The sequence below is a fragment of the Rhinatrema bivittatum genome, chromosome 4 (assembly GCF_901001135.1).
Source record: "Rhinatrema bivittatum chromosome 4, aRhiBiv1.1, whole genome shotgun sequence".
Lineage (NCBI taxonomy): Eukaryota > Metazoa > Chordata > Amphibia > Gymnophiona > Rhinatrematidae > Rhinatrema > Rhinatrema bivittatum.
Genome location: NC_042618.1, coordinates 260,164,476 through 260,190,788, shown reverse-complemented (window position 1 = coordinate 260,190,788; position 26,313 = coordinate 260,164,476). Strand labels below are relative to the sequence as shown.

Below are 26,313 nucleotides of genomic sequence, written 5' to 3'. Positions count from 1 at the left end.
CTGGGACTTAGGTGGACCTAGGGAGGTCAGGGTAACGGTGCAAGGGCCAACTGGAGCTTCCCCCTGGAAGCCCGCGGTCCCCCCAGGAGGAGCCCGTAGGGACCCGGGCCGCTAGGACTTAGGCGGGCCCTTGGAGACGGTAGTCTTGAAGAGGTCCTAGGTCGAGTGCCAGAGGATCGTCGCTCACCAGTCCGAAGTCGTACGCCAGAGAATCACCATTTGCCAATCCGAAGTCAGGAACCAGGAAGACGAAGCAGGAACCAGAAGCCAAGCTCAAGGAACTCACCGAAGCAAGCAGACTGGACAAAGCTCACAGGAGACGTTGCCAAGTCAGGGAATGGTCAGAGAAGTCTCCCTTTATACTTCCTCTGACTCTGGAGATAGGACTCAGCCTGCATCCACTTAAGGGACGAGGTCCCTTTAAGTCAAATGAAGAGGCGCGGCCTCGCGTCTAAGGATGGCGAGGCCATCTTGGATCTGGGCTGCGGAGGAGAGCAGTGGCGACCGCGAGGGAGGAGCAGGAGCCCGGGGGGACTTGCGCTAACGCGTGGGGTGCCGGGCCCGGGCGGGGCGGTCGGCCCTGCCGTGGTAGGAAGGCGAGGTAGGGGACCGCGCCCGTGGACGGCCAGCAGCGCGGAACACAACAGCTAGCTGCTTTAGGTATGACTTGTGTCAGCTGGTTGAGGCGGTCAACATTGGTTTAGCATATTGAGGTTGGGGAAGAAGTGCTGTTCAGGGGATGTTGCTCATGCCTGCAGTATCTCTTACTTTTTACTGAGCTACTTCCCCACTGTGCCTCTGCCTTTCACACTCAATATTCTTACACTATCCCATTATTTTCCTTCACTTCTCTATCAGGTCCTTCAGGACTGGATGCAGGTGCTCCATTACCCTGTACCAGGGCATCCCTCATTGCCAGGTGCAACAAGTGTGCAAAGATCCCCTGAAATCCTCATCTTCAATTTTCTTTATCATATTTGCACCGCTGTCTGTCACAAGAAACCTGCATGAAGATTCTTGAATCTCTGTCTAGGTGCCAATCTTCCAGCATCTCTTTTATGGATGACAGAATATTACATGAGGTATGGCAACTATCACCTGGGTGTGTGGCATAGCCCACTTGCACCATCAAGCTCAGTTCTCACTCGAGCTGCTGCCTTTCCCTTCTTGGCCAGGTGCAAGCAGTGTTTCATTAGGGAGGGGTAAACATGTGTAGCATTGGGACTAGTCTAGATATCGCTGGTGAAATGCACGCTACTTCCCTCTGTCTTAGCTGGATGTGACTGTATGTGACTACAGTATTGGTTGCATAAGGTTGGGATAACCTGCCTACTAAAGGTAGTCCTGGAGGGCACTTTGTAATTGGAGGATAATAGATGTAGTAAAGCCCACATTCTCCCCTACCTGCATGGGCTGGTCATCCAGGGCAATCATTTCCTGGATGTAACTATTCATTTACTTCTTCGATGCTACCTTGCCCTAGGACAGTGATATGAAACACCACTTCATTTCCTCTACAGAAACCTGAGATCAGCAACAAAGCACTCCTAACTATTCCATCAATCAAAACAGCAAGACTAACACAAGTAAGAGAAAGAGGTACTATCACTGGCAGGACCCATACTATGGAACACCATGCCACTGGTGTTAAGATTACAAAGTGACAGCAAAACCTTTAGAAAAAATCTAAAACCTGGCTCTTTAAACATGCTTATCAAAAAGAGAAGGAAGAATAGTACCCAGGGAAATGCAAGGTACAAACAATTTGAACACCCACACACATAACCAAAATCAATATGTGTGTAGTTTTTATTTGTTATTTTACTTTAATCTTCATTTTTTTCGTTCATCTATAAAGGATAAAAGTACAATGATAAAGCTAATCTTGTATCCAAAACTGATACAATAAGAAATGGACATGATTTATCACACTTACCAAATAATATTGTTTACAAACTATGTTACCGAACCTTAATAGCACCTGTGTAATTTGATATATTTTAACATTTTATGTGCCTTATTGTAAACCGTTGTGATGTACCCATCTGAACGACGGTTATAGAAAAAAAGTTAAATAAATAAATACCATGGGTTGCCACTGCAGATGCATAGCAGGGGGTTTCTGGTCTTCCACTTGAATGCTGGAAGGGCTGTGGGATCAGCTTGTGAAAGAGTGTTCTCTTTTTCAATCCCTTTCCTCTGACTTTGCTTGAGTGGCAGAGGGGGTCCTAAGGCTAGCACTACCTCTCCTGATACCAATGCCAGCATGTGCCTGCTTCTGCAAATGATGCTGCATACCAGCATTTGTCAGATGCCCAGTTTCTTCTCTAGACTGATGGCCTTACTGCAGTGAATACATTGAGCAAAACGAGGGTCCTCCATCAGTTTAAAGTGATTTCAGACCAGGGATGTCTTGCGTGATCTCTTCTCTGCATCCTTGGGGGCTGATGCTGGCACTGGAATTGAGGTTGAGAGTGGATCATGAGGAAAAAGGTCAGGGGCATCACTCGTGATCTCTATCTGCACTGCCTGCTCTTCTTGGGGGGTTGCTCTCAACATTATCAGTATCATCTATCTTCCCTATCACCTCACTGGAGGCTAAGATGCTACTGACTAAAGCTCCCAAATTTTCTTCAGCTACTAGCTCTTGAATTTTTGATTTAGGAAATCCCAGAAAAAATTCTACCTCAGAATCAGTTATTGAAAATATTTCCTTTATTGCCTGAGAAGCAGTAAACCATCAAAGAGTGTACTGCTAGTTTTCTACTGCCCTTATCTATGCTCCTGTCCTACTAATGCCAGTCTTGCATGGCTCTCCTGCCCTTTTGCTCCTGCTCCAAACAAAAAGGAGGGAATAGGCGGGTGATGGCATATGGTCTTCAAATTTATGAAGGTAAAAAAAATCTCTTTTCAGTTTTAGAGGCAGGAATGCATTTTTTTTCTTCTACTATAAGCCTGAGGTGGCTTCAGCTTCTTCCCAGTGTCAGATGGAATAGAAGTGCCTACTTGAGATTTAGATATCACAAAGGATTTTATTGATACTGTACCACCACTGGACATTACCACTCTAGTGTGTGTAAAAATGCCTGTCACACTCACACATACAGTGTATGTGTGTGCATTTGCTGAATGACTCCTTCTGAACACACAAAAAAGCTGTTGGGAACAGAATCAAGAAAGCTGGAAGCTTGGCAAGGACTTTTCATCACTTCAATTTGTCAATGTCTGCTAATCTCCCTCCACTGCACTATACAATCTTCAGGCAGAGACAAAAAAATCACTGGAAGTCTAGCATGACTTCAATCACCATTCCATTCCTACCCTGCCCACCAGTGAACACAGAAGTAGTGCCACCTCCTCTGTCTTTCTTCTGTCACAGTGAGTGAAAGAGAGATTAGATACTCACTACAGCAGAGAAGATCAGAAAAAGCCCTTAGTGCCAAAGCCTACTGTTTTAGAGGCTTTTTTCAACTCTGAGCTTCTGAGAAATAGATGCTTCCTGCAACTGACAGAGAGTAAACAGAGAGTGTCTAGTACCTGCTCAATCTTTTCAGTGAGAGGAAATCAGCATCACTTTATCCAGATGGCAGCTATAGGCTAGTTAAAAAGATACTTCATCTATCTGGTTTCCTTGGCCGATTTGTATTGCCTCAGCTCTCAGCAGGCTATGATGTCACACTGGGAAGAGTTGATTGCTATTGCTTTACAGTATTTACTCATTGCTCAGCATAAACTTGAATGGGGAAGCATAAAACAAATAAGATAAAATTTACATTTAAATTCATGGACACACTCCATTAGATTCAGGTTCCTATGACTGAAACAAAATGGACTTATCTGATGCATTTATCCATTTGTTCAAATGAATTTACAATCCTAGTAAATAACAGTTCTTTATTTACACATTCCACCCATTCATGATTTTATAACTTCAATCATACTTCCTCACAGGTATCTCTTTTCCAAGCTGGAAGTCCTAATCTCTGTAGCCTGTCTTCATAAAGAAGCCAATCCAAACCCTTTATCATTTTTCTTGCCCTGCTCTGTACCTTTTCTAGTTCCACAAAAGAAAATTATTCCTTACCTGCTAATTTTCGTTCCTGTAATACCATGGATCATTCCAGACAGTGGGTTATGTTCCATGTCCAGCAGATGGAGTCAGAACACAAAATTCCCAGGGGAGGACCCATATTACCACGCCTCCCCTGTAACAGCTCTCAGTAACTAGACTAACAAAGCCCAAAAGAGAGAGACTAAAAAACAGAGGGATCAAGTAATCAAAGAAGGAATTGAAATAACCACTGTCCAAATAAACAGCAACTAAATTCTGAACAGTGAACTTGCGAACAGCAGTGCGTGAACAAAAAAGACGTGCAGTATTCGAAATACAGAGTAAAAGATTGTTAAGACAGGTAGGCAGGATGTCCCACAAGCAAACCCCCAAACCAAGGGAGGGTGTCTGGAATGATCCATGGTATTACAGGAACGAAAATTAGCAGGTAAGGAATAATTTTCTTTTCCCTGTTCATACCAGGATCATTCCAGACGGTGGGATGTACCAAAGCTTTCCCATCACGGGTGGGCCGCAGACAGCCCTGCTTGTATTACCTTGTCTCCAAGCTGACCGCCCGACGGAGCACCGACGTCCAGGCGATAATGTCTCGCAAAAGTATGGATCGACTTCCAGGTGGCCGCCTACAAATCTCCTGAGTGGAGACGGAGGAGCTCTCCACCCAGATGTCGCCTGGGCTCGAAGAGAATGAGCCTTGACAACCAGCGGAGGGGACTTACCTACGCCAAGGTACGCCGCTATGATCGCTCCCTTCAAACCATCGCGCTATAGATTGTTTGGAGGCCATGCAACCCTTCCGGGGTCCGGACCAGAGGATAAACAGATGATCGGAGAGCCGAAAATCATTAGTCACCTCCAGATAGCGTATCAGAGACCGCCGTACATCCAGTCTACGCAGGTCTCCAGACTCAGAAGAGGCAAAAGATGGTAATTCCACCGATTGGTTGAGGTGGAATGCCGAAACCACTTTAGGGAGAAAAGAAGGAACCGTCCTCAGCGAAACCCCTTCAGGCGTGAAACAAAGGTATGGTTCACGACAGGATAGGGCCTGCAGCTCGGAAATACGTCTTGCTGAACTGATTGCCATGAGAAAAAATGGTCTTGAGAGTGACATCCTTGATGGTAGCCGAGCTTAGAGGTTCGAACGGCGAACCACAGAGGACTCGGAGCACCAGATTCAGATTCCACGACGGACAAGGTGGGCGAATCGGAGGCTTCAAGTGTTTCACTCCTTTAAGGAAACGGGAGACGTCCGGATGTGAGGAAAGAAACTCCTTATTTCCACTGCGAAGAAAAGCCCCCAAGGCCGCCACCTGAACCCGAAGAGAATTGTAAGCAAGACCCAAATCCAAACCTGCCTGCAAGAAGGAAAGGACTTGTGGCACTGAGGCCTGCATGGGAAGAATGTCATTCGCTCCACACCAATCCTCAAAGACCTTCCAGACTCGAACATAGGTAACAGAGGTGGACATCTTACGTGTTTCAGTAGTGTTGCAATAACCGGCTCCGGATAACCGCACCTCCTCAACTGACGCCTCTCAAAAGCCAGGCCGCAAGACAGAAGCGATCTGCCTCCTTGAAAAATATTGGTCCCTGGCGTAGAAGACGTGGCAGCTGACCGAGACGAAGGGGACACCTCCACTATCAAATTGTGCAGATCCGCAAACCCACGGTCATCGGGGCCACTCTGGCGCCACAAGGATCACCGGCCCTTGGTGTGCCTCTATCCTGCGGATGACCTTGCCCACGAGGGGCCACGGTGGGAAAACATATAGGAGACAGTGGCACGGCCAGGGCAGGACCAGCGCGTCTACGCCCTCGGCGCCGCGCTCCGCCTGCGGCTGAAGAAGCGGGCGGCCTTTGCATTTCCGGCAGTTGCCATTAGGTCTACGTGCGGTGTCCCCCATCGCCGTACTATTATCCACATCACCTGCTGCAAGAGCTCCCACTCTCCGGGATCAAGTTTTGTCGGCTGAGAAAGTCCGCCTATACGTTGTCCACTCCCGCTATATGCGAGGCCGCTAGTCGTTGGAGGTGAAGCTCTGCCCCTACATCAATTTGTCGGTTTCCAGAGAGACCAACCGACTTCTCGTGCCTCCCTGGCAATTGATGTACGCCACTGTAGTCGCATTGTCCGATAGCACCCCTGACTGCTTGATGGCGTACTATGGGGAAGAAACCCTGTAACTCCAGACGGACCGCCCTGGTCTCCAAGCGGTTGATGGGCCACTTTGACTGTTCCTCCGTCCATCGACCCTGGATTGAGCTGTCCCGACAGACCGCTCCCCAGCCTGTGAGGCTGGCGTCCGTGGTGATAATCACCCAATCCGGGTCCTCCAGCGACACCCCCCTGAGCTAGGTGCCGCGGTTCCAGCCACCAATGGAGACTGATGAAGGTTCCTCTCGGAATCGGAAGGATTGCCTGGAAATCTCTCGACACCGGCTGCCACCGGGAGAGTAGGGATCTCTGCAGAGGCCTCAGATGAGTGAATGCCCAAGGAACCAGATCGATGGTCGAGGCATGGTCCCCAGTACCTGCAGGTAGTCCCAGGCAGTGGGCGTCTCGAGCGCCATAAATCCTTGAATCTGCTGACGCAGAGAATGAGCTCTGTCCGGTTGCAGAAAAACCCTGGCATTCTTGGTGTTGAAGTGAGTTCCCAGAAAATCCAAAGACTGGGACGGGACCAGGCTGCTCTTGGTGAAGTTGACAATCCATCCCAGAGATTGGAGAAGTTGTACCACTCTGTCGACTGCGAGGATACACTGAGCTCGTTGACTTTGTACGGATGAGCCAATCGTCTAGGTAAGGATGCACAAGATGCCTTCCTTGCGCAAGGTTGCCGCCACTACCACCATGATCTTCGTGAAAACCAATGGAGCTGTGGCCAGGCCAAAGGGAAGAGCACGAAAATTGGAAGTGTTGACCCAAATTTTGAAGCGTAGGTAACGCTGATGAGCTTGACAAATTGGTATGTGGAGAGAAACGCCTCCATGAGATCCAATGAAGCCAAGAATTCTCTCGGATGAACTGCCGCTAACACTGAACGGAGTGTCTCCATGCGGAAACGAGGGACTCTGAGGGACCGGTTGACCTGCTTGAGGTCCCAGGATAGGACGAAAAGTACCTTCCTTCTTGGGAACCACCAAAGTAGATTGAATAATGCCCCTGGCCCAGTTTGGCGGCTGGCACCGGCACTATGGCCCCCAATTGAAGGAGACGATCGAGGGGTCTGCCGCACGGCTCCCTGTTTGATTAAGGACCCGCAAGGGGAAACAGGAACCGGTCCCGAGGAGCGTAAACAAAATCCAAAGCGTAACCGCGTCTTAGAAAATCCAGAACCCATTGATCCGACGTGATTTGGACCCACTCTTCGTAGAAGAGAGCAAGGCGACCCCCCAGTCGAGGGACCACCTCGCGGGTCCGTCTGGCATCATTGGGGTAGATTTAACGGATGTACCAAAAAATTGCAGTCTTCTGCTGAAAAGAAGATGATGAAACAAAAATACACTTACCCCAACTGAGCCCTCAGTGAGGAAAATGAGAAAAGAAAGAAAGAAAGAAAACAGGCAACAGCCTGTCAGCAAGTCACCAGGCTAGAGAGCGATGAGCCAGCACAAGCGGAGAGCTCTCCCCCTGCTGTAAGAGGAGCCTTAGCAAAGTGACCTAAACTGTAAATTTAAAACTTCCTATTTTTTTTTTTAAACTTGATCCCCCTGAGGAGGGTAGCCCTAAGCTAACAAGCTGGGGACCACAAGTCCCCTGCTCACATCTGCTGGAGGTCAGAACGTTACTGAGAGCTGTTACAGGGGAGGCGTGGTGTATATGGGTCCCTCCCCTGGGAATTTTGTGTTCTGACTCCATCTGCTGGACATGGAACATAACCCACCGTCTGGAATGGATCCTGGTATGTACAGGGAATAGCTTTTTTGAGATGGGGTGACCAGAAACTGCACACAAACTCAAGGTGCAGTCGTACCACTGATCTAGACAGAGGCAATATGATATTTTCTGTTTTATTCTCCATTTCATTTCAGATCATTCCTAATATTCTATTTACTTTTGGTTATCCCTGAATACTGAGCTGAGGATTTCAATGTCTTGTCAACAAGGACTCCAAGGTCTCTTTCCTGGGTGGTAACTCCTAATACATGTTAGCATTGTGTACCTGTATTTGGGAATATTTTTTCCTATGTGCATTATTTTATAAGTTTCCACACTAAATTTCAGCTGCCATTAATATGTCCAGTCTCCTAGTCTCACAAGGTCCTTCTACAATATCTCACAAACTGCTATTGTTTTATCAAGAGTAAACATTTGTTGTCATCTGCAAATCTGATCATCTCACTTGTTACCCTTTTCTAGATCATTTATAAATACGGATGTCGATATTCAAAAGTCATTTAAACAGATAATTGAAAAGTTATCTGTCTAAATGGCTAAGCCAGGGATATTCAGTGCCATAAATGCCTAAATTCTAGATGCACATTGATATATGTACCTAGAATTTAGTTGCATAAATCAAGGGCATTCCGGGGGCAGGTGGAAGGCATTTTGGAAGTGGGCCAGAGTTAGCCACAAAAGTTATACTGCTAACTCCGATATTCAGATTTAGCCACTTAACCAATGTGGCTAACTCTGGTTGGCCCATAAGGCTGCCATAAAGTTAACCAGTTTGACATAACCAGCTAACTATAAGATAGTGGCGGATATTCAGCAGCACGGTTGCACCGCTGATGAATATCCCTGTTAAATTAGCCGGATAGCTATATTTGGCTAATTTAACTAGCCACTCCGTGGCTGAATAGCAACCCCATATTCAACAGCACGGATTCTAGTACAGATCCTTGTGTCACTCCATTAGTGACACTTCTCCATTTGGAAATCTAACTATTTAGTCCTATTCTGTTTCCTGTCTTTTGACCAGTTACCAGTTCACAATAGGACACTGCTTCCTATGCCATGTCTTTTTAATTTCCTGAGGAGTGTCTCATGAAGGATTTTGTCAAATGCCTTCTGAAAATTCAAACACACTAAACCAATCAGCTCAGCCTTAAGTAATGTTTATACCTTCAAAAAAGTCTAAAAGAACAAGATTTTTCATTTGAATAAACTATGTTGACTCTTCCCATTGAATCATGTCTACCTATATAGCCAGTAATTTATTCAAGGTATGAAAAAGCCCCTTCATCCATATTGATGTGTGATCTTGAAATAATTGTTGGCAATACAAGGGATTGATTTAATGAAATTGAGTGACCACTTTTGGTATAAATTTAGAGTGGGTTTTCAAAAAAAACTTTGTTACAGAAATGTGGGTATACGGAGACTAGTGCTTGCCAACTCACTTACTCTGCAGGCAAGAAAGAAATTTTAATTCTACTTTTGCTAGAGTCTCAAATAGATATTTCATGAGCTGAGTGAGAACCATATTAAAATCCCAAGAAGTAGAAAGATATTTAACTGGATGTTTAAGATGGCTTAGGCCTTTTAATTAATCTGGCAAAAATAGGTTGCTGGGGAATAAATTTCATAAGAACATAAGAAAATGCCATACTGGGTCAGACCAAGGGTCCATCAACCCAGCATCCTGATTCCAACAGTGGCCAATCCAGGCCACAAGAACCTGGCAAGTACCCAAAAAAAGTCTATCCATGTTACCATTGCTAATGGCAATGGCTTATCTCTAAGTGAACTTAATAGAAGGTAATGGACTTCTCCTCCAAGAACTTATCCAATCCTTTTTTAAACACAGCTATACTAACTGCACTAACCACATCCTCTGGCAACAAATTCCAGAGTTTAATTGTGTGTTGAGTAAAAAAGAACTTTCTCCGATTAGTTTTAAATGTGCCCCATGCTAACTTCATGGAGTGCCCCCTAGTCTTTCTACTATCCGAAAGAGTAAATAACCGATTCACATCTACCAGTTCTAGACCTCTCATGATTTTAAACACCTCTATCATATCCCCCCTCAGTCGTCTCTTCTCCAAGCTGAAAAGTCCTAACCTCTTTAGTCTTTCCTCATAGGGGAGTTGTTCCATTCCCCTTATCATTTTGGTAGCCCTTCTCTGTACCTTCTCCATCGCAATTATATCTTTTTTGAGATGCGGCGACCAGAATTGTACACAGTATTCAAGGTGCGGTCTCATCATGGAGCGATACAGAGGCATTATGACATTTTCCGTTTTATTCACCATTCCCTTTCTAATAATTCCCAACATTCTGTTTGCTTTTTTGATTGCCGCAGCACACTGTACTGACGATTTCAATCTGTTATCCACTATGACACCTAGATCTCTTTCTTGGGTTGTAGCACCTAATATGGAACCCTACATTGTGTAATTATAGCATGGTTTATTTTTCCCTATATGCATCATCTTGCACTTATCCACATTACATTTCATCTGCCATTTGGATGCCCAATTTTCCAGTCTCACAAGGTCTTCCTGCAATTTATCACAATCTGCTTGTGATTTAACTACTCTGTACAATTTTGTGTCATCTGCAAATTTGATTATCTCACTCGTCGTATTTCTTTTCCAGATCATTTATAAATATATTGAAAAGTAAGGGTCCCTATACAGATCCCTGAAGCACTCCACTGTCCACTCCCTTCCACGGAGAAAATTGCCCATTTAATCCTACTCTCTGTTAAGAACATAAGAACATAAGAAAATGCCATACTGGGTCAGACCAAGGGTCCATCAAGCCCAGTATCCTGTTTCCAACAGTGGCCAATCCAGGCCATAAGAACCTGGCAAGTACCCAAAAACTAAGGGGCGGATTTTAAAACGAGCGCGAATAGCCTACTTTTTGTTTGCGCTCCAGGCGCAAACAAAAGTACGCTGGATTTTAGTAGATATGCGCGGAGCCGCGCGTATCCGCTAAAATCCTGGATCGGCGCGCGCAAGGCTATCGATTTCGTATAGCTGGCGCGCGCCGAGCCGCGCAGCCTACCCCCGTTCCCTCCAAGGCCGCTCCGAAATCGGAGCGGCCTCGGAGGGAACTTTTCTTTGCCCTCCCCTAACCTTCCCCTCCCTTCCCCTACCTAACCCACCCGCCCGGCCCTGTCTAAACCCCCCCCCTTACCTTTGTCGGGGGATTTACGCCTCCCGGAGGGAGGCGTAAATCCCCGCGCGTCAGCGGGCCTCCTGCGCGCCGGGACGCGACCTGGGGGCGGGTCCGGAGGGCGCGGCCACGCCCCGGGCCGTCCCGGGCCATAGCCACGCCCCCGGAACGCTCCCGACACGCCCCGAAAACGCCGCGCGGTTCGGGCCCGCCCCCCGACACGCCCCTCCGAAAACCCCGGGACTTACGCGAGTCCCGGTGGCTCTGCGTGCGCTGGTAGGGCCTATGTAAAATAGGCTTCCTGGCGCGCAGGGCACCTGCTCGCGTAAATCTGCCCGGTTTGGGCGGATTTACGCGAGCAGGGCTCTGAAAATCCGCCCCTAAGTCTATTCCATGTAACCATTGCTAATGGCAGTGGCTATTCTCTAAGGGGCGGATTTTCAGAGCCCTGCTCGCGTAAATCCGCCCAAAACCGGGCGGATTTACGCGAGCAGGGCCCTGCGCGCCGGGAAGCCTATTTTACATAGGCCTCCCGGCGCGCGCAGAGCCCCGGGACTCGCGTAAGTCCCGGGGTTTCTCCGAGGGGGGCGGGTGTCGGGGGGACGGGCCCGGTAGTCGCGGCGTTTTCGGGGGCGTGTCGGCAGCGTTTTGGGGGCGGGGTACGGGGGCGTGGCTACGGCCCGGGGCGGTCCGGGGGCGTGGCCGTGCCCTCCGTACCCGCCCCCAGGTCACGGCCCGGTGCGCAGGAGGCCCACTCGCGCGCGGGGATTTACGCCTCCCTCTGGGAGGCGTAAATCCCCCGACAAAGGTAAGGGGGGGTTTTAGACAGGGCCGGGTGGGTGGGTTAGGTAGGGGAAGGGAGGGGAAGGTGAGGGGAGGGCAAAGGAAAGTTCCCTCCGAGGCCGCTCCGATTTCGGAGCGGCCTTGGAGGGAACGGGGGGTAGGCTGCGCGGCTCGGCGCGCGCCGGCTATACAAAATCCATAGCCTTGCGCGCGCCGATCCAGGTTTTTAGCAGATACGCGCGGAGCCGCGCGTATCTACTAAAATCCAGCGTACTTTTGTTTGCGCCTGGAGCGCAAACAAAAGAAGGCTATTCGCGCGCCTGTTAAAATCTGCCCCTAAGTGAACTTAATAGCAGGTAATGGACTTCTCCTCCAAGAACTTATCCAATCCTTTTTTAAACACAGCTATACTAACTGCACTAACCACATTCTCTGGCAACAAATTCCAGAGTTTTTAATTGTGCGTTGAGTAAAAAAGAACTTTCTCCGATTAGTTTTAAATGTGCCCCATGCTAACTTCATGGAGTGCCCCCTAGTCTTTCTACTATCCGAAAGAGTAAATATTCGATTCACATCTACCCGTTCTAGACCTCTCATGATTTTAAACACCTCTATCATATCCCCCCTCAGTCGTCTCTTCTCCAAGGTGAAAAGTTCCTAACCTCTTTAGTCTTTCCTCATAGGGGAGTTGTTCCATTCCCCTTATCATTTTGGTAGCCCTTCTCTGTACCTTCTCCATCGCAATTATATCTTTTTTGAGATGCGGCGACCAGAATTGTACACAGTATTCAAGGTGCGGTCTCACCATGGAGCGATGCTGTCTTTTAGCCAGTTTGCAATCCACGAAAGGACATCGCCACCTAACCCATGACTTTTTACTTATCCTAGAAGCCTCTCATGAGGAACTTTGTCAAACGCCTTCTGAAAATCCAAGTATACTATATCTACCGGTTCACCTTTATCCACATGTTTATTAACTCCTTCAAAAAAGTGAAGCAGATTTGTGAGGCAAGACTTGCTCTGGGTAAAGTCATGCTGACTTTGTTCCATTAAACCATTGTCTTTCTATATGTTTCTGTGATTTTAATGTTTAGAACACTTTCCACTATTTTTCCTGGCACTGAAGTCAGGCTAACCGGTCTGTAGTTTCCCGGATCGCCCCCTGGAGCCCTTTTAAATATTGGGGTTACATTTGCTATCCTCCAGTCTTCCGGTACAATGGATGATTTAATGATAAGTTACAAATTTTTTACTAATAGGTCTGAAATTTCATTTTTCATTCCTTCAGAACTCTGGGGTGTATACCATCCGGTTCCAGGTGATTTACTACTCTTCAGTTTGTCAATCAGGCCTACACATCTTCTAGGTTCACCGTTATTTGATTCAGTCCATCTGAATCATTACCCATGAAAACCTTCTCCATTACGGGTACCCTCCCCAACATCCTCTTCAGTAAAACACCGAAGCAAAGAAATAATTTAATCTTTCCGCGATGGCCTTATCTTTTCTAAGTGCCCCTTCTAACCCCTCGATCATCTAACAGTCCAACTGACTCCCTCACAGGCTTTCTGCTTCGGATATATTTTAAAAAGTTTTTACTGTGAGTTTTTGCCTCTACAGCCAACTTCTTTTCAAATCTCTCTTAGCCTGTCTATCAATGTCTTACATTTAATTTGCCAATGTTTATGGCTTTTATCCTATTTTTCTTCATGTTGGAATCCTTCTTCCAATTTTTTGAATGAAGATCTTTTGGCTAAAATAGCTTTTTCACCTCCCCCTTTTAACCATGCCGGTAATCGTTTTGCCTTCTTTCCACCTTTCTTAATGTGTGGACTACATCTGGACTGTTGCTCTATGATGGTTATTTTTTAACAATGACCACGCCTCTTGGACATTTTTTTACTTTTGTAGCTGCTCCTTTCAGTTTTTTTCTAACAATTTTCTTTCATTTTATCAAGTTTCCCTTTGAAAGTTTAGCACGAGAGCCTTGGCACACTGTTCCTTTTCCAGTCATATAAATCGAATTTGATCATATTATGATCACTATTGCCAAGCGGCCCCACCACCGTTACCTCTCTCACCAAGTCCTTTGCTCCACTGAGAATTAGATCTACAATTGCTCCCTCTCTCGTCAGTTCCTGAACCAATTGCTCCATAAAGCTATAATTTATTCCATCCAGGAACGTTATCTCTCTAGCGTGACCCGATGATACATTTACCCAGTCTATATTGGGGTAATTGAAGTCTCCCATTATTACCGCACTACCAATTTGGTTAGCTTCCCTAATTTCTCTTAGCATTTCACTGTCCATCTCACCATCTTGACCAGGTGGACGGTAGTATACCCCTATCACTATAGTCTTCCCCGACACACAAGGGATTTCTACCCATAAAGATTCAATGTTGTATTTAGTCTCATGCAGGATGTTTATCCTGTTGGACTCTATGCCATCCCGGACATAAAGCGCCACACCTCCTCCCGAGTGCTCCTCTCTGTTATTGCGATATAATTTGTACCCCGGTATAGCACTGTCCCATTGGTTATCGTCTTTCCACCATGTCTCTGAGATGCCAATTAAGTCTATGTCATCATTTACTGCTATACATTCTAATTCTCCCATCTTACTTCTTAGACTTCTGGCATTAGCATACAAACATTTCAAAGTTTGTTTTTTGTTTGTATTTTCATTCTGCTTTTTAATTGATAGGGATAAGTTAGAATTTTTTAGCTCAGGTGAGTTTTTAGTTACAGGCACTTGGACTACTTTTCTAATTATTGGGACCTCACTGTCGGGATGCCTTAATTCTAATGCATCATTAGTATCCTTTAAAGATACCTCTCTCCGAACCATGCGCTGCTGAGCGACTGTCGGCTTTCCCCTTTGTTCAGTTTAAAAGCTGCTCTATCTCCTTTTTAAAGGTTAGCGCCAGCAGTCTGGTTCCACCCTGGTTAAGGTGGAGCCCATCCCTTCGGAAGAGACTCCCCCTTCCCCAAAAGATTCCCCAGTTCCTAACAAAACTGAATCCCTCTTCCTTGCAGCATCGTCTCATCCACGCATTGAGACTCCGGAGCTCTGCCTGCCTCTGGTGACCTGCACGTGGAACAGGGAGCATTTCAGAGAATGCTACCCTGGAGGTTCTGGATTTAATCTTTCTACCTAAGAGCCTAAATTTGGCTTCCAGAACCTCCCTCCCACATTTTCCTATGTCGTTGGTGCCCACATGTACCACGACAGCCGGCTCCTCCCCAGCACTGTCTAAAATCCTATCTAGGTGACGCGTGAGGTCCGCCACCTTCACACCAGGTAGGCATGTTACCAGGTGATCCTCACGCCCACCAGCCACCCAGCTATCTACATTCCTAATAATCGAATCACCAACTATGACGGCCGACCTAACCCTTCCCTCCTGGGCAGTAGGCCTTGGGGAGATATCCTTAGTGTGAAAGGACAATGCATCACCTAGAGAGCAGGTCCTTGCTACAGGATCCTTTTCTGCTACTCCTGGTTGGTGCTCTCCCATCATGAGACCTTCTTCCTCCAAGGTAGCACCAGGGCTGCAAGTCTGAAGTTGGGACTAGAATACTATGTCCCTGAAGGTCTCATCTATATACCTCTCTGTCTGCCTCAGCTCCTCCAGGTCTGCCACTCTAGCCTCCAGAGATCGGACTCGTTCTCTGAGGGCCAGGAGCTCTTTGCATTGCATGCACATGTACAACTTCTCACCGGTGGGTAAAAAATCATACATGTGACACTCGATGCAAAAGACTGGGAAGCCCCCCTCTTGCTGCTGGACTGCTGCCTTCATCTCAATTTTGATCAGTTCCTAGTTAAGTTTTAGGTTGCTATGGGAGTAGGAATGTGTCTAACTTCCTTTAAATGTATTAGTGAATTCACTATGTGTCTGGTAGTGGCCTACCGGGGTCTGATCGAATTCTCAATAAAGTTTTTGTTGATTTTTTTTTTTTGGTTTTTTTTTTGTGAAAGTGGCACCTGCCTATAAATTAAGGGATGAGCTAGGGTTGGGAAATACAAACAGTCTAACTTCAGTTAGTCAGCCTGAGTGACTCACTGCTCCCTTGATTAACAAATGTTGGTCCCTATTCAAACCCAATCACACTACCTCAACACCTTTCCAAGGTGAGTAACTGAGCTGAACTATTCAACTTTTTTACTTTGGTATATACTGCTCCTAGCTTATTTCTAGCTTCTGGCTACTTTTTGTGTTTTTTTTTTTTTTCAATACAAGCACTCAGTTAGTATTAAATACAAACACTCAGCTCTTTAAAAGTCTGGAGAACACTCAGTTTTGCAGACTTTTAAAAATAAACACACTACCTACTGCTACCTTATTGACTGACTAAAAATACAGTCTAACTTGTTTATTCGCTGCCTACCTACTGCTACCTTATTGGCTGACTAAAAATACAAACAGTCTAACTTGTTTATTCACTGTCTACCTACTGCTACCTTATTGACTGACTATTTAAAAATGCAGTCTAACTTGTTTATTCACTGCCTTTCTGACTATTAAAGGCACAAACACACAAACACAATAAATAATATTCCCAAATAGTTAACTTTGCCCCAATACTTTTAAAAAAGACAATGTCCCAAGCAAAAACTTACTGATTCCTGAATTCTGGTGGTATACCCCTATAACACTAAAATAAACTCTGACAGTTTTCAATCCTGAATCAGATAAGCTTAAGAGATATTTAAGTAAGAGGGCAACAGGAGACTTAAAGGGGTCCTGATTGACCCGTGAGCACCATATAGAAATTTTCCATTTAAAGTGGTAAGATCTTCTGGTAGATCTTTTTCATGATGCTAAGAACAACCTTCCTCACTTCAGCAGGCAACTGCATAGAAGAGACTGATTTTCAGCATCCATGCAGTTAGAACTAAAGATTGAAGGATTGAAAAAGAAGATTTACATTGCATTGAGTGACTTTCTGCAGCTAAAAAGTTAACTTAGGAACATGACTCTCTTTTTTCTCACTGCTACTGGCAGTGCATGTGCTTCTGGCAAACAAGGCTGACTCATCAGCAATAACTATTCCTTCCATTCTTCTGCCCACTGCCATTCCTCTCTCCTTTCCTCACAGTGGCATGAAGGAATTGAAAATACTAGCTACTAGGGTTTTTTATATCACAATATAATTTATTAAAGTACTGAAGTGTATTCATGAGTACCACTCTAATACTGTTGTCAGACTGAGTGCATACTGCACTGCAGTGCTTAGTAAGCACTGCCAAACAGAGTTACCAGCATAGCACAGGAACAAACTGTCTGCTGGATCGCTATGCCTATGTGACTATTACAATTACAGTACAATATAGGACACCCAGTAACCTTCACAGAGTGTGCAAAAATGTCTCTCACACACACACACAGACAGTGAATGAAGGGCCGGTGCAACTGACTGTGCAAACTATGTATTTGCACAGGGCGGTGGCTCAGAGGAGGCAGTGACTGGGCCACCTGCAGTCAAAATGGAACGAAAGCTGCAGGGCTGCCTGGCGCACTCCAATCCACCAGCGGCCGAAGAAAAAGCCGGCAGACCACCCACGGCATAGGAGCTGCTAAAGGAGGCTTGCTAGCTCAGATTTACTTATCAGATTGGGCAGTGGTAACCCAAACCTCTGCCTGATCTGATGCATCAACACCTATAATTCCCGCACCAGTGGGCAGTAACTTTTGAATAATGTCATGGCCCGCTGCCGCAGGAGATGATGTCATTCAAATGCGGCTGTTGCTACTGTTCCTGTTGCCGGCTCGCATGGGAGATCTAGGAATTGATGCACCGGACCTCTATCCTTAAATGTTGCATATCCTGGAAATATATCCTATCCTTCCTACTGCCTTTCTGTTCTTCCCCCGCCCAGTTACATTCCCCTGTTGCAATGTATTTTCCAATCTTTCAGTTACTATGTGAACCGGTATGATGTCCCCACAAATACCGGTATATAAAAGTTTCTAAATAAAATAAATAAATAAAATATCTAAGGAGAGGTTAATGATTTCAGCGGATGGGTTTAATAACCAAAAGTCAAATTTTGGCATACTTTCAGTTGAAATAATTTGCAGATATATGGATGGAAACATTCTGTGGCATAATTAGTAGGCAGGTCAGTAAATATTCATATCCGTGTTTGAATTCAGAAATTTCTTATTTTTGAATCTACTAGTATAAAAGAGATTCCTGCAAGTCCTTGCTTTGGGGGAAGGGTTAGGTTAGACTAGGCAAGATTGCAGAGTCTTTGTTGCGTAGGAGGTGGATCATTGGGCTGAGGTGGGGTTGACGCAACCCGTAGGCCTTGTGAAAGCCAAGCCAAGCCAACAATCAAATATTTTTCACCATATTTCCTCTGCTACACTCACAATTAAGCCCAGCATGTTTGTTGCACTGGCATGCAAGGCATTACTGTGCTTTGCTGAGTTGACGAAAGCTGCCACATAAAACTTGCAATGATTTTTTTTGTTTTACCTCTGCCCAATCCGATAACTAAATCTGAGCTGGCAAGCCTCTTTTAGTGCCTCCTACTGTTCCAGGGTGTGGGATGAGAAAGAGCTTGGGGAGAGCTAAGAAGCTGGAATTGACTGGGTGAGAAGGTAGAGGAAGAGCAAAGGGAGCCGGCAAGAAGAAAGTGGGGAAAGTATAGGAAGGGGTGAGAAGAGGGGAGGACAGAGTCTATAGAGGGAGAGGGGATGAAGGCAAAAAAAGCTTAGATAGTGACTCAGTAAGGGTCAGAAGAATCTCTAGAAGGACAGGGTTAGGAGAAGAACTGAGATAGTGTGAGAAGGGAATATCTAGAAGGAGGGAGGGAAGGGGATGAAAAGTGGGAGAAAGAACAAGATAGTGAGGGGAAAGGGGAAGAAGAGATGAGGTAGTGAGGGAAGGGATGAGAAGTGGGGGAAAGAGCTAAGGTAGTGAGGCTGCAAATTATCCGGTAGACCCCCATCCTGTCCACTGGTAGTGTAAGCAGAGAAAAGGCTTTGGGCTGCAAGTGGAATGGAGGCTACCTTATCCTGATCCAATGGAGGCCAAAGTGAAGAGGTGGGCCCAAGCTGCTGGGGGAGCAAGTGGAAGAAAAGAAGTTGAAGTCTCTGTGTTTGAGAAGGAGCACATATGTGTGTATGTATGAGAAAGGGAGTACATGTGTGTGTGTGTGTATGAGACAGAAGGAAAATGTGAGAGAGGTGGTATGAATGTGTGGGAGTGTGTGTGAGAAAGAGCATCCATCTGTGTGTGTGAACGTATATGTGAGAAGGAGCATGTGTATATATGTATGTGTGTGTGTTGTGTGTGTGTGTGTGTGTGTATGTTCACATGGGAGAGAAGAAATGTGTGCATCTGAGAGAGGAAGCATGATTGTGTGAGCATGAGTATGTATGAGAGAAAGAAAGTGTGTGTGCATATATGAGAGAGAAGGTAGAAAGTTTTGTGCCCTCCCTCCCCCACTAATCCACAACAATCTCAAGGTGACTGGAAACCAAAAGTTCCCAGGTATGTACAGTGGGATTTTTTTTTTTTAATTTTTATCCTTATTAGTTTTAATTATTGGGTGTTATTTGATGTCTGCTCTTTTGAAATATTTCACTGGTGTTCGGGAAATTTAAAAAAACAATTTATATGAGTTTTTAATTTTTGGATGTTTATTCTTCAGCTATCTTGAAATATTTATTTTCATTATTAATATGATTTTACTATTATGATTGATGTTTTATATTTCTTGATTTTATTGTTTTATGCCGAATGGTGATGTTTCTGTCATTGCACTGTATACAGAGTGTGCCTTCTTGCGGTTTCCAGTTCAGTTTTGCCTGTAAATTTTTATTTATACTTTATGGTCTCTTTTTATTCTGTGATGGACTTTGTATTTAAGATGGACTGTCTATGTTCTGCATGTGTGACTGAGGGAGATATTCTGCTAACATGTAGCTTCTGTGTAGGAATGTATAGCAGCCTGGCTTGTTCTATTTTCCTAATAAGAGGTGTTTTGGCATTTTCGGAGCTGGTTCATATTTGCAGTGTTACTTTTTCTTAGGAATGATTGTTATTGTTTGAGTGCTGGCATGCATTACAATAGGTTTTCTGAGCTCCAAGAGATCTTCTCTATCTTGGTGCTATTTTAATGACATCTCCCACTTGTGTGGCATGATTACTGTCCTGCTTGTCAAAAGAGAAAAAGTATAGATTTTTTTTCCCTGTTCTGAAGAGATGTTAACATTTTTCCTCTGAGTCTGATTAATACAACATCTTACCTGACCACTGCTTTGAACCCACTTACAAGTGCCAAGGAAGGAAGAAGAAACCCCTCACCAAATGGTTATTTCATGTACTCTAGCAGAGGTTAGATGCAAATGGATTTCATAAACTTGCCTGTTTGTTTTTTAAAAGTATCCCCCCAAAATCCCCCCACACAATTTCGCCTGCTAATTTCTGTTCTGCATATTTTCAAGGACATTTATATGCATACTTTTGAAAATCCAAATGTAAGCACATAATTAGAAACCCTTCCCCAACTCTGTCCCCAGGAAATGCCTCCGCTCAGTCAAAGTAAAAACATATGCACATATCAGATGGGCAATTATATAATAACCATTTTTTGCAGGTGAAGCACATTTCACTTAAGGAAATAATTTTTCAAAATTTCTTTTCAAAATGATTATCTACATGTTAGCTGGATTATATATAACACTGGTATTGAATATTTTGAAAACTGAAATATTTTGAGCTTGGCTGCAGTTTACACAACAACTTTACAATATTAGCATACCATAATTTACGGTATTTTCAAACAATACTCTAAAATGTTACACATCTATATAGCAATAGAGAGATATAACAGAAAGAGTGAGAGAATGAGACAGATCCATATATACATATACACACATTCTTACCTCAGGATTTCATCCTTTTTCTTTTTGGTAGCAAGAGGTCCCTGAGATGGCTGGTCAGAATTTGAGGCTTTCCTTTCTGGCTGGGTTTGAACTTGAGGCTGAATAATAATAACCTTAAATGATAAGAAAAAAAATAGTTTGCACCATGCAAACACATTGAGATCTGAACATGATCCTTTCGTAATGGAACTACAAATTAACTTGAAAACAATGTACAACATAGAGAGGGTAATTATGCAACATTCTGTCTAATTTAAGTCACATTTCCTCATATACATTATACTAATTTTCAATTAGAACATATGCATGTACGTTTCCTTTAAAATTATCCTACAGAAAATACCTACACAAATCTTTCTTGAAATTTAGAGACGTGCTTTCATAATCAAAAAGTATGTGTTACGCTTGGGCTCCGGTCAGGAGTCGTGAACACCACCCAGCAGGTGGCTCCAGGTGGAGAGAGACAGGAAGCTAGAAACAGTGTCAGGTTCCAGGCTGGGTCAGGGCAGGCAGCAAGTATCAGAGTCTGGGTTCAGGCTGGGTCAGGGCAGGCGGCAAGTGGCAGTGTCTAAGTACAGGCTGGGTCAGGGCAGGCGGAAAGTGGCAGTGTCTAAGTACAGGCTGGGTCAGGGCACAGTAAGCAGGGCAAGGCAGGTCAGAAGGCCCGTAGGCCACACACACACACACACGGAAGGCCCGTAGGCCACACACCAATAGCGGGGCAAGGCAGGTCAGAAGGCCCGTAGGCCACACACACACAGAAGGCCCGTAGGCCACACACCATAGACGGGGCAAGGCAGGTCAGAAGGCCCGTAGGCCACACACACACACACGGAAGGCCCGTAGGCCACACACCAATAGCGGGGCAAGGCAGGTCAGAAGGCCCGTGGACCACACACACGCAAAAGGCCCGTAGGCCACACACCATAAGCGGGGCAAGGCAGGTCAGAAGGCCCCGTAGGCCACACACACACACACGGAAGGCCCGTAGGCCACACACCAATAGCGGGGCAAGGCAGGTCAGAAGGCCCGTAGGCCACACACACACAGAAGGCCCGTAGGCACACACCATAGACGGGGCAAGGCAGGTCAGAAGGCCCGTAGGCCACACACACACAGAAGGCCCGTAGGCCACACACCATAAGCGGAGCAAGGCAGGTCAGAAGGCCCGTAGGCCACACACACACAGAAGGCCCGTAGGCCACACACCCATAAGTGGAGCAAGGCAGGTCAGAAGGCCGTAGGCCCACACACACCCAGTGAGGCCCGTAGGCCAGGTATGGAAATCAAGGAAGAAGGCCCAAAGGCCGCGCAAGGCAAGGCAAGAAAGGCCCGAGGGCCCGCGCAAGGCAAGGCAAGGCAAGGAAAGGCCCGAAGGCCGTGCAAGGCAAGGCAAGGCAAGGATAGGCCCGAAGGCCCGCGCAAGGCAAGGCAAGGCAAGGATAGGCCCGAAGGCTGCGCAAGGCAAGCAAGGCAAGGATAGGCCCGAAGGCCCGCGCAAGGCAAGGAAAGGCCCGAAGGCCACACAAGGCAGGCTAGAGCAGGGAGCCCAGGAGGAGCTCGATGCCGAAGCACCGAGGCAAACTGTCAGGCAGGGGTTATAAGGGCACACCCAGAGCATAGAGTGGACATAGGAGATGGACTGGGCCTGTCAGGAAAGCCAGCACTAGAGGGACCCCTGGTGGTGAGGCGGTAGCACAGCAGCCACAGCCGTAACAGTATGCACCTAAATGTTAACCCCGTCCAGACGCCACCACATGGAACACCTCTGATCAGTGCAAACCAACTCCAGGCAATTTTTGTAACAAGCAATTTATGCACATAAACCACTGTTTTAGGTAAGTAAATGGATTTTAAAATTACCCCCATAAAAAAGAAATGAAAATAAAAAGAAAGAAAATGCATTATTAAGAAGGGTTGATTTTTATATTGAACATAGAAACATAGAAAATGACGGCAGAAAGAAGACCAAACGGCCCATCAAGTCTGCCCAGCAAGCTACGCACTTTATCCATTTTTTCCCTTTTTCTCTCTCCAACCTGTTACTATTGGCTTCCAGTACCCTTCAGCCCTAATTCCCCTCCACCCTACCACCAATTTAGAGAGCAGCTCTGTATCTGCATCCAAGTGACATCCAGCTCAATAGGGGTAGCAACCGCTGTAACAAGCAGGCCACCCCCTTGCCCCATCTCTTACCCACCCCTGTTTTATTTTTTTGTTTGTTTTTTTATTTTTTTATTTTTTTTGGAGATAGCAGCCCTCCATCCTTCCGCTCCGTGAAGGTGGAACACCAACTACTGGCCACTGGCATCCCGCTCCGTGAATGCCTCTGTGGCTACTGCCGCTCCGTGCAGTGTTTTGAATGCTGCTGTGGCTACTGCCGCTTCGTGCAGTGTTTTGCTGCCTCCACTTATTCACGCCCTCTAGACTTGATGGATCCACAGTGTTTATCCCACGCCCCTTTGAAGTCGTTCACAGTTTTAGACTTCACCACTTCCTCCGGAAGGGCATTCCAAGCATCCACCACCCTTTCCGTGAAGAAAATACTTCCTGACATTGGTTCTTAGTCTTCCTCCCTGGAGCCTCAGCTCGTGACCTCTGGTTCTGCTGATTTTTTTCTGACAGAAAAGGTTTGTCGTTCTCTTTGGCTCATTAAAGTTTTTCAGTATCTGAAAGTCTGAATCATATCACCCCTGCTCCTCCTTTCCTCCAGGGAGTTACAATATTTAGATTCTTCAATCTCTCCTCGTATGTCATCCTATGAAGACCCTCCACCTTCCTGGTCGCCCTTCTCTGTACCGCTTCCATCTTGTCCTTGTCTCTTTGTAGATACGGTCTCCAGAACTGAACACAGTACTCCAGGTGAGGTCTCACCAAGGACCTGTACAAGGGGATAATCACTTCCCTTTTCTTACTCGATATTCCTCTCTCTATGCATCCCAGCATTCTTCTGGCTTGTCGCCTTGTCGCATTGTTTCGCAGACTTCATATCGTTAGACACTATCACCCCAAGGTCTCTCTCCTGCTCCGTGCACATCAGCTTCCCCCCCCCCCCCCCCCCCCCATCGAATACAGTTCATTCGGATTTCCACTCCCCATATGCATGACTTTGCACTTCTTGGCATTGAATCTCAGCTGCCATATCTTCGACCACTCTTCCAGTTTCCTTAAATCCCGTCTCATTCTCTCCCACTCCTTCCGGCGTGTCCACTCTGTTGAGATCTTAGTGTCATCCACAAAAAGACAAACCTTACCTTCTATCCCGTCCGCAATGTCGCTCACAAAGATATTGAACAGGACCGGTCCCAACACCGATCCTTGCGGTACACCACTTAAAACCGCTCTCTCTTCAGAGAAGTTCCATTTACCATCACGCATTGTCTTCTGTCCGTCAACCAGTTTTCAATCCAGGTCACCACCTCAGCACTCACTCCTAAGCTTCTCGTTTTATTCACCAGTCTCCTGTGCGGGAACCGTATCAAAAGCTTTGCTGAAAATCCAAGTAGATGACATCGAGCGCTCTTCCTTGATCCAATTCCTTGGTTACCCAGTCAAAAAAGTCAATCAGATTTGTCTGACAGGATCTTCCTCTGGTGAATCCATGCTGTCTCTGGTCCATCAATTCTCCGGACTGTAGATAGTTCACTATTCTCTCTTTCAACAGTGACTCCATTACTTTTCCCACCATCGAAGTGAGGCTAAACCGGTCTGTAGTTACCAGCCTCCCTCTCTGTTCCCACCTCTTGTGAAGCGGGACCACCACCGCTCTTCTCCAATCACTCGGCATCACTTCCCGTTTCTAGGGATCTATTGAACAGTCGCACAGCGGTCCCGCCAGCACATCTCTGAGCTCCCTCAGTATCCTTGGATGAATCCCATCAGGCCCCATGGCTTTGTCCACTTTCAGATTCTTTACCTCTTCCCATACATTATCTACTGTAAAAGGATTTTCATCTATTCCACTTCCCTCCAGTTTCTTGTTGTGTAGAGATGGTCCTTCTCCAGGGTCTTCTTTAGTGAACACAGAGCTGAAGTATTCGTTTAATAAACAATATTTTTTTTCCATTAGAAAGTAAAGCAGATAGAAGAATCAAGGTACCAAACTCAAGAACCAGGAAGTCAGATTTGAACCCACGACTCCATCAGGAGTCCCAAACACAAATCACAGAGAAGATGGAAACCTTCAGATCAGCATCTCAGACCACTCAGCCATCGAGGCACTAAACAGAAGACATTGGGGCCTATGCACTAAAGAACAGCATGCACAATAGGCAGTTTAATGCACATACTAAATGGTGTGCTACGTATACATTAAGGCCCTAGTGCATATTAAATGTATCCCTGGAGATGCTAGTATGATTGCTGCAATGCAAGTCTCCTCTGTCATTTCACTAGCTACTAGGAGTGTGCAGGGGTAAAAATTTTGTTTTGACTTTTAAATTTGTTATTGGGTTGTTTTTTTTCCATAAATTTCATTTTGTTTAATGTTTATTATTCAAAAAATGAAATAAACATTAAAAAAATAAACACACCAAAAATGCAAAAAACAAAACAAAAAACAGGGCCTCCCAAGAGGCCTGTCCAGACCACGCATCCCTCCCACCCACAGAAATGCTGGGGCCAGGATCCTCCTTGGCCCACACTTACCTGGTCTAAGGGGGATCCACTGAAGAGAACTAGGCTCAGGCCAAAGCCTTGACCTTGCCTAGGACTAGACCATGGTAGGTCACCTCCATCTTGGCCTAGATCCTATGCAAGTCCAGGCTTTGAGGCCTGGTCCTGACACCTGGGTCTTGGCCTCAGCCTTGGCTCAGGCCTGACGCTAAGTCTCCATGCCTCAACCTCAGCCCAGAGCCAGGCACAATACTGTGTCCTGACCAGGTCATGACACCTAGGCCTTCACTCAGACATAGGCTTGTCTAGGAGGCTGAGTCCTGACCCCTGGGCCTTGGCTTAGCCCAGGACCTGGGCCCAGTCCAGAGGCCTGGTCCTCAGCCTAATCCCTGGCCCAATGCTGGGACCTAGCCCACAGCCTGGGTCTCGACACCTGAGCCTTGGTCCAGGCCCAGACCTGATGTTAGAGTTAGGCCCAGGCCAAGAACCCTGGCCTTGGAGGCCTCTTACAATGCATTCTTTCTTCATATTTGAAATGATGGCATTCACTTGAGACGTGTGGAGTTAATTAACTCCAGTGCATCCTGCACAGATGAGGGCACCATTTTGATGTATGGCAGCTAATTGAACTACCTTACATCAAAATGATGCTCTCCAATGGGGAGGATACACCAGAGTTAATTAGCTCTGGTGTATCCCGAGTGAATTCTGTCATTTCAAGTAAGAAGAAAGAAGCAAGAAGTAGTTTCAAGGCGACCTCTGAAGCCTGGGCTCCAGGCCTGGGCCTGATAATAGACTGAGGCCCCGCTGTCAAGACCCAGCTTCTGGGCCAGACCCTGGTTTTGGGCCTGGGTATGGGCTGAAGCCC

At 46.1% G+C, this 26,313-nt stretch overlaps 1 protein-coding gene across 1 annotated transcript in view; it reads right to left on the bottom strand.

The window, feature by feature from the left end:
- PHF21B (PHD finger protein 21B) overlaps positions 1-26,313 on the bottom strand; it is an 888,545-nt gene that overhangs the window by 220,242 nt on the left and 641,990 nt on the right. The window contains exon 7 of the mRNA XM_029600063.1: positions 20,840-20,944. Coding sequence (XP_029455923.1) covers positions 20,840-20,944 — 105 coding nt within the window. The remainder of the gene's footprint in view (positions 1-20,839; positions 20,945-26,313) is intronic.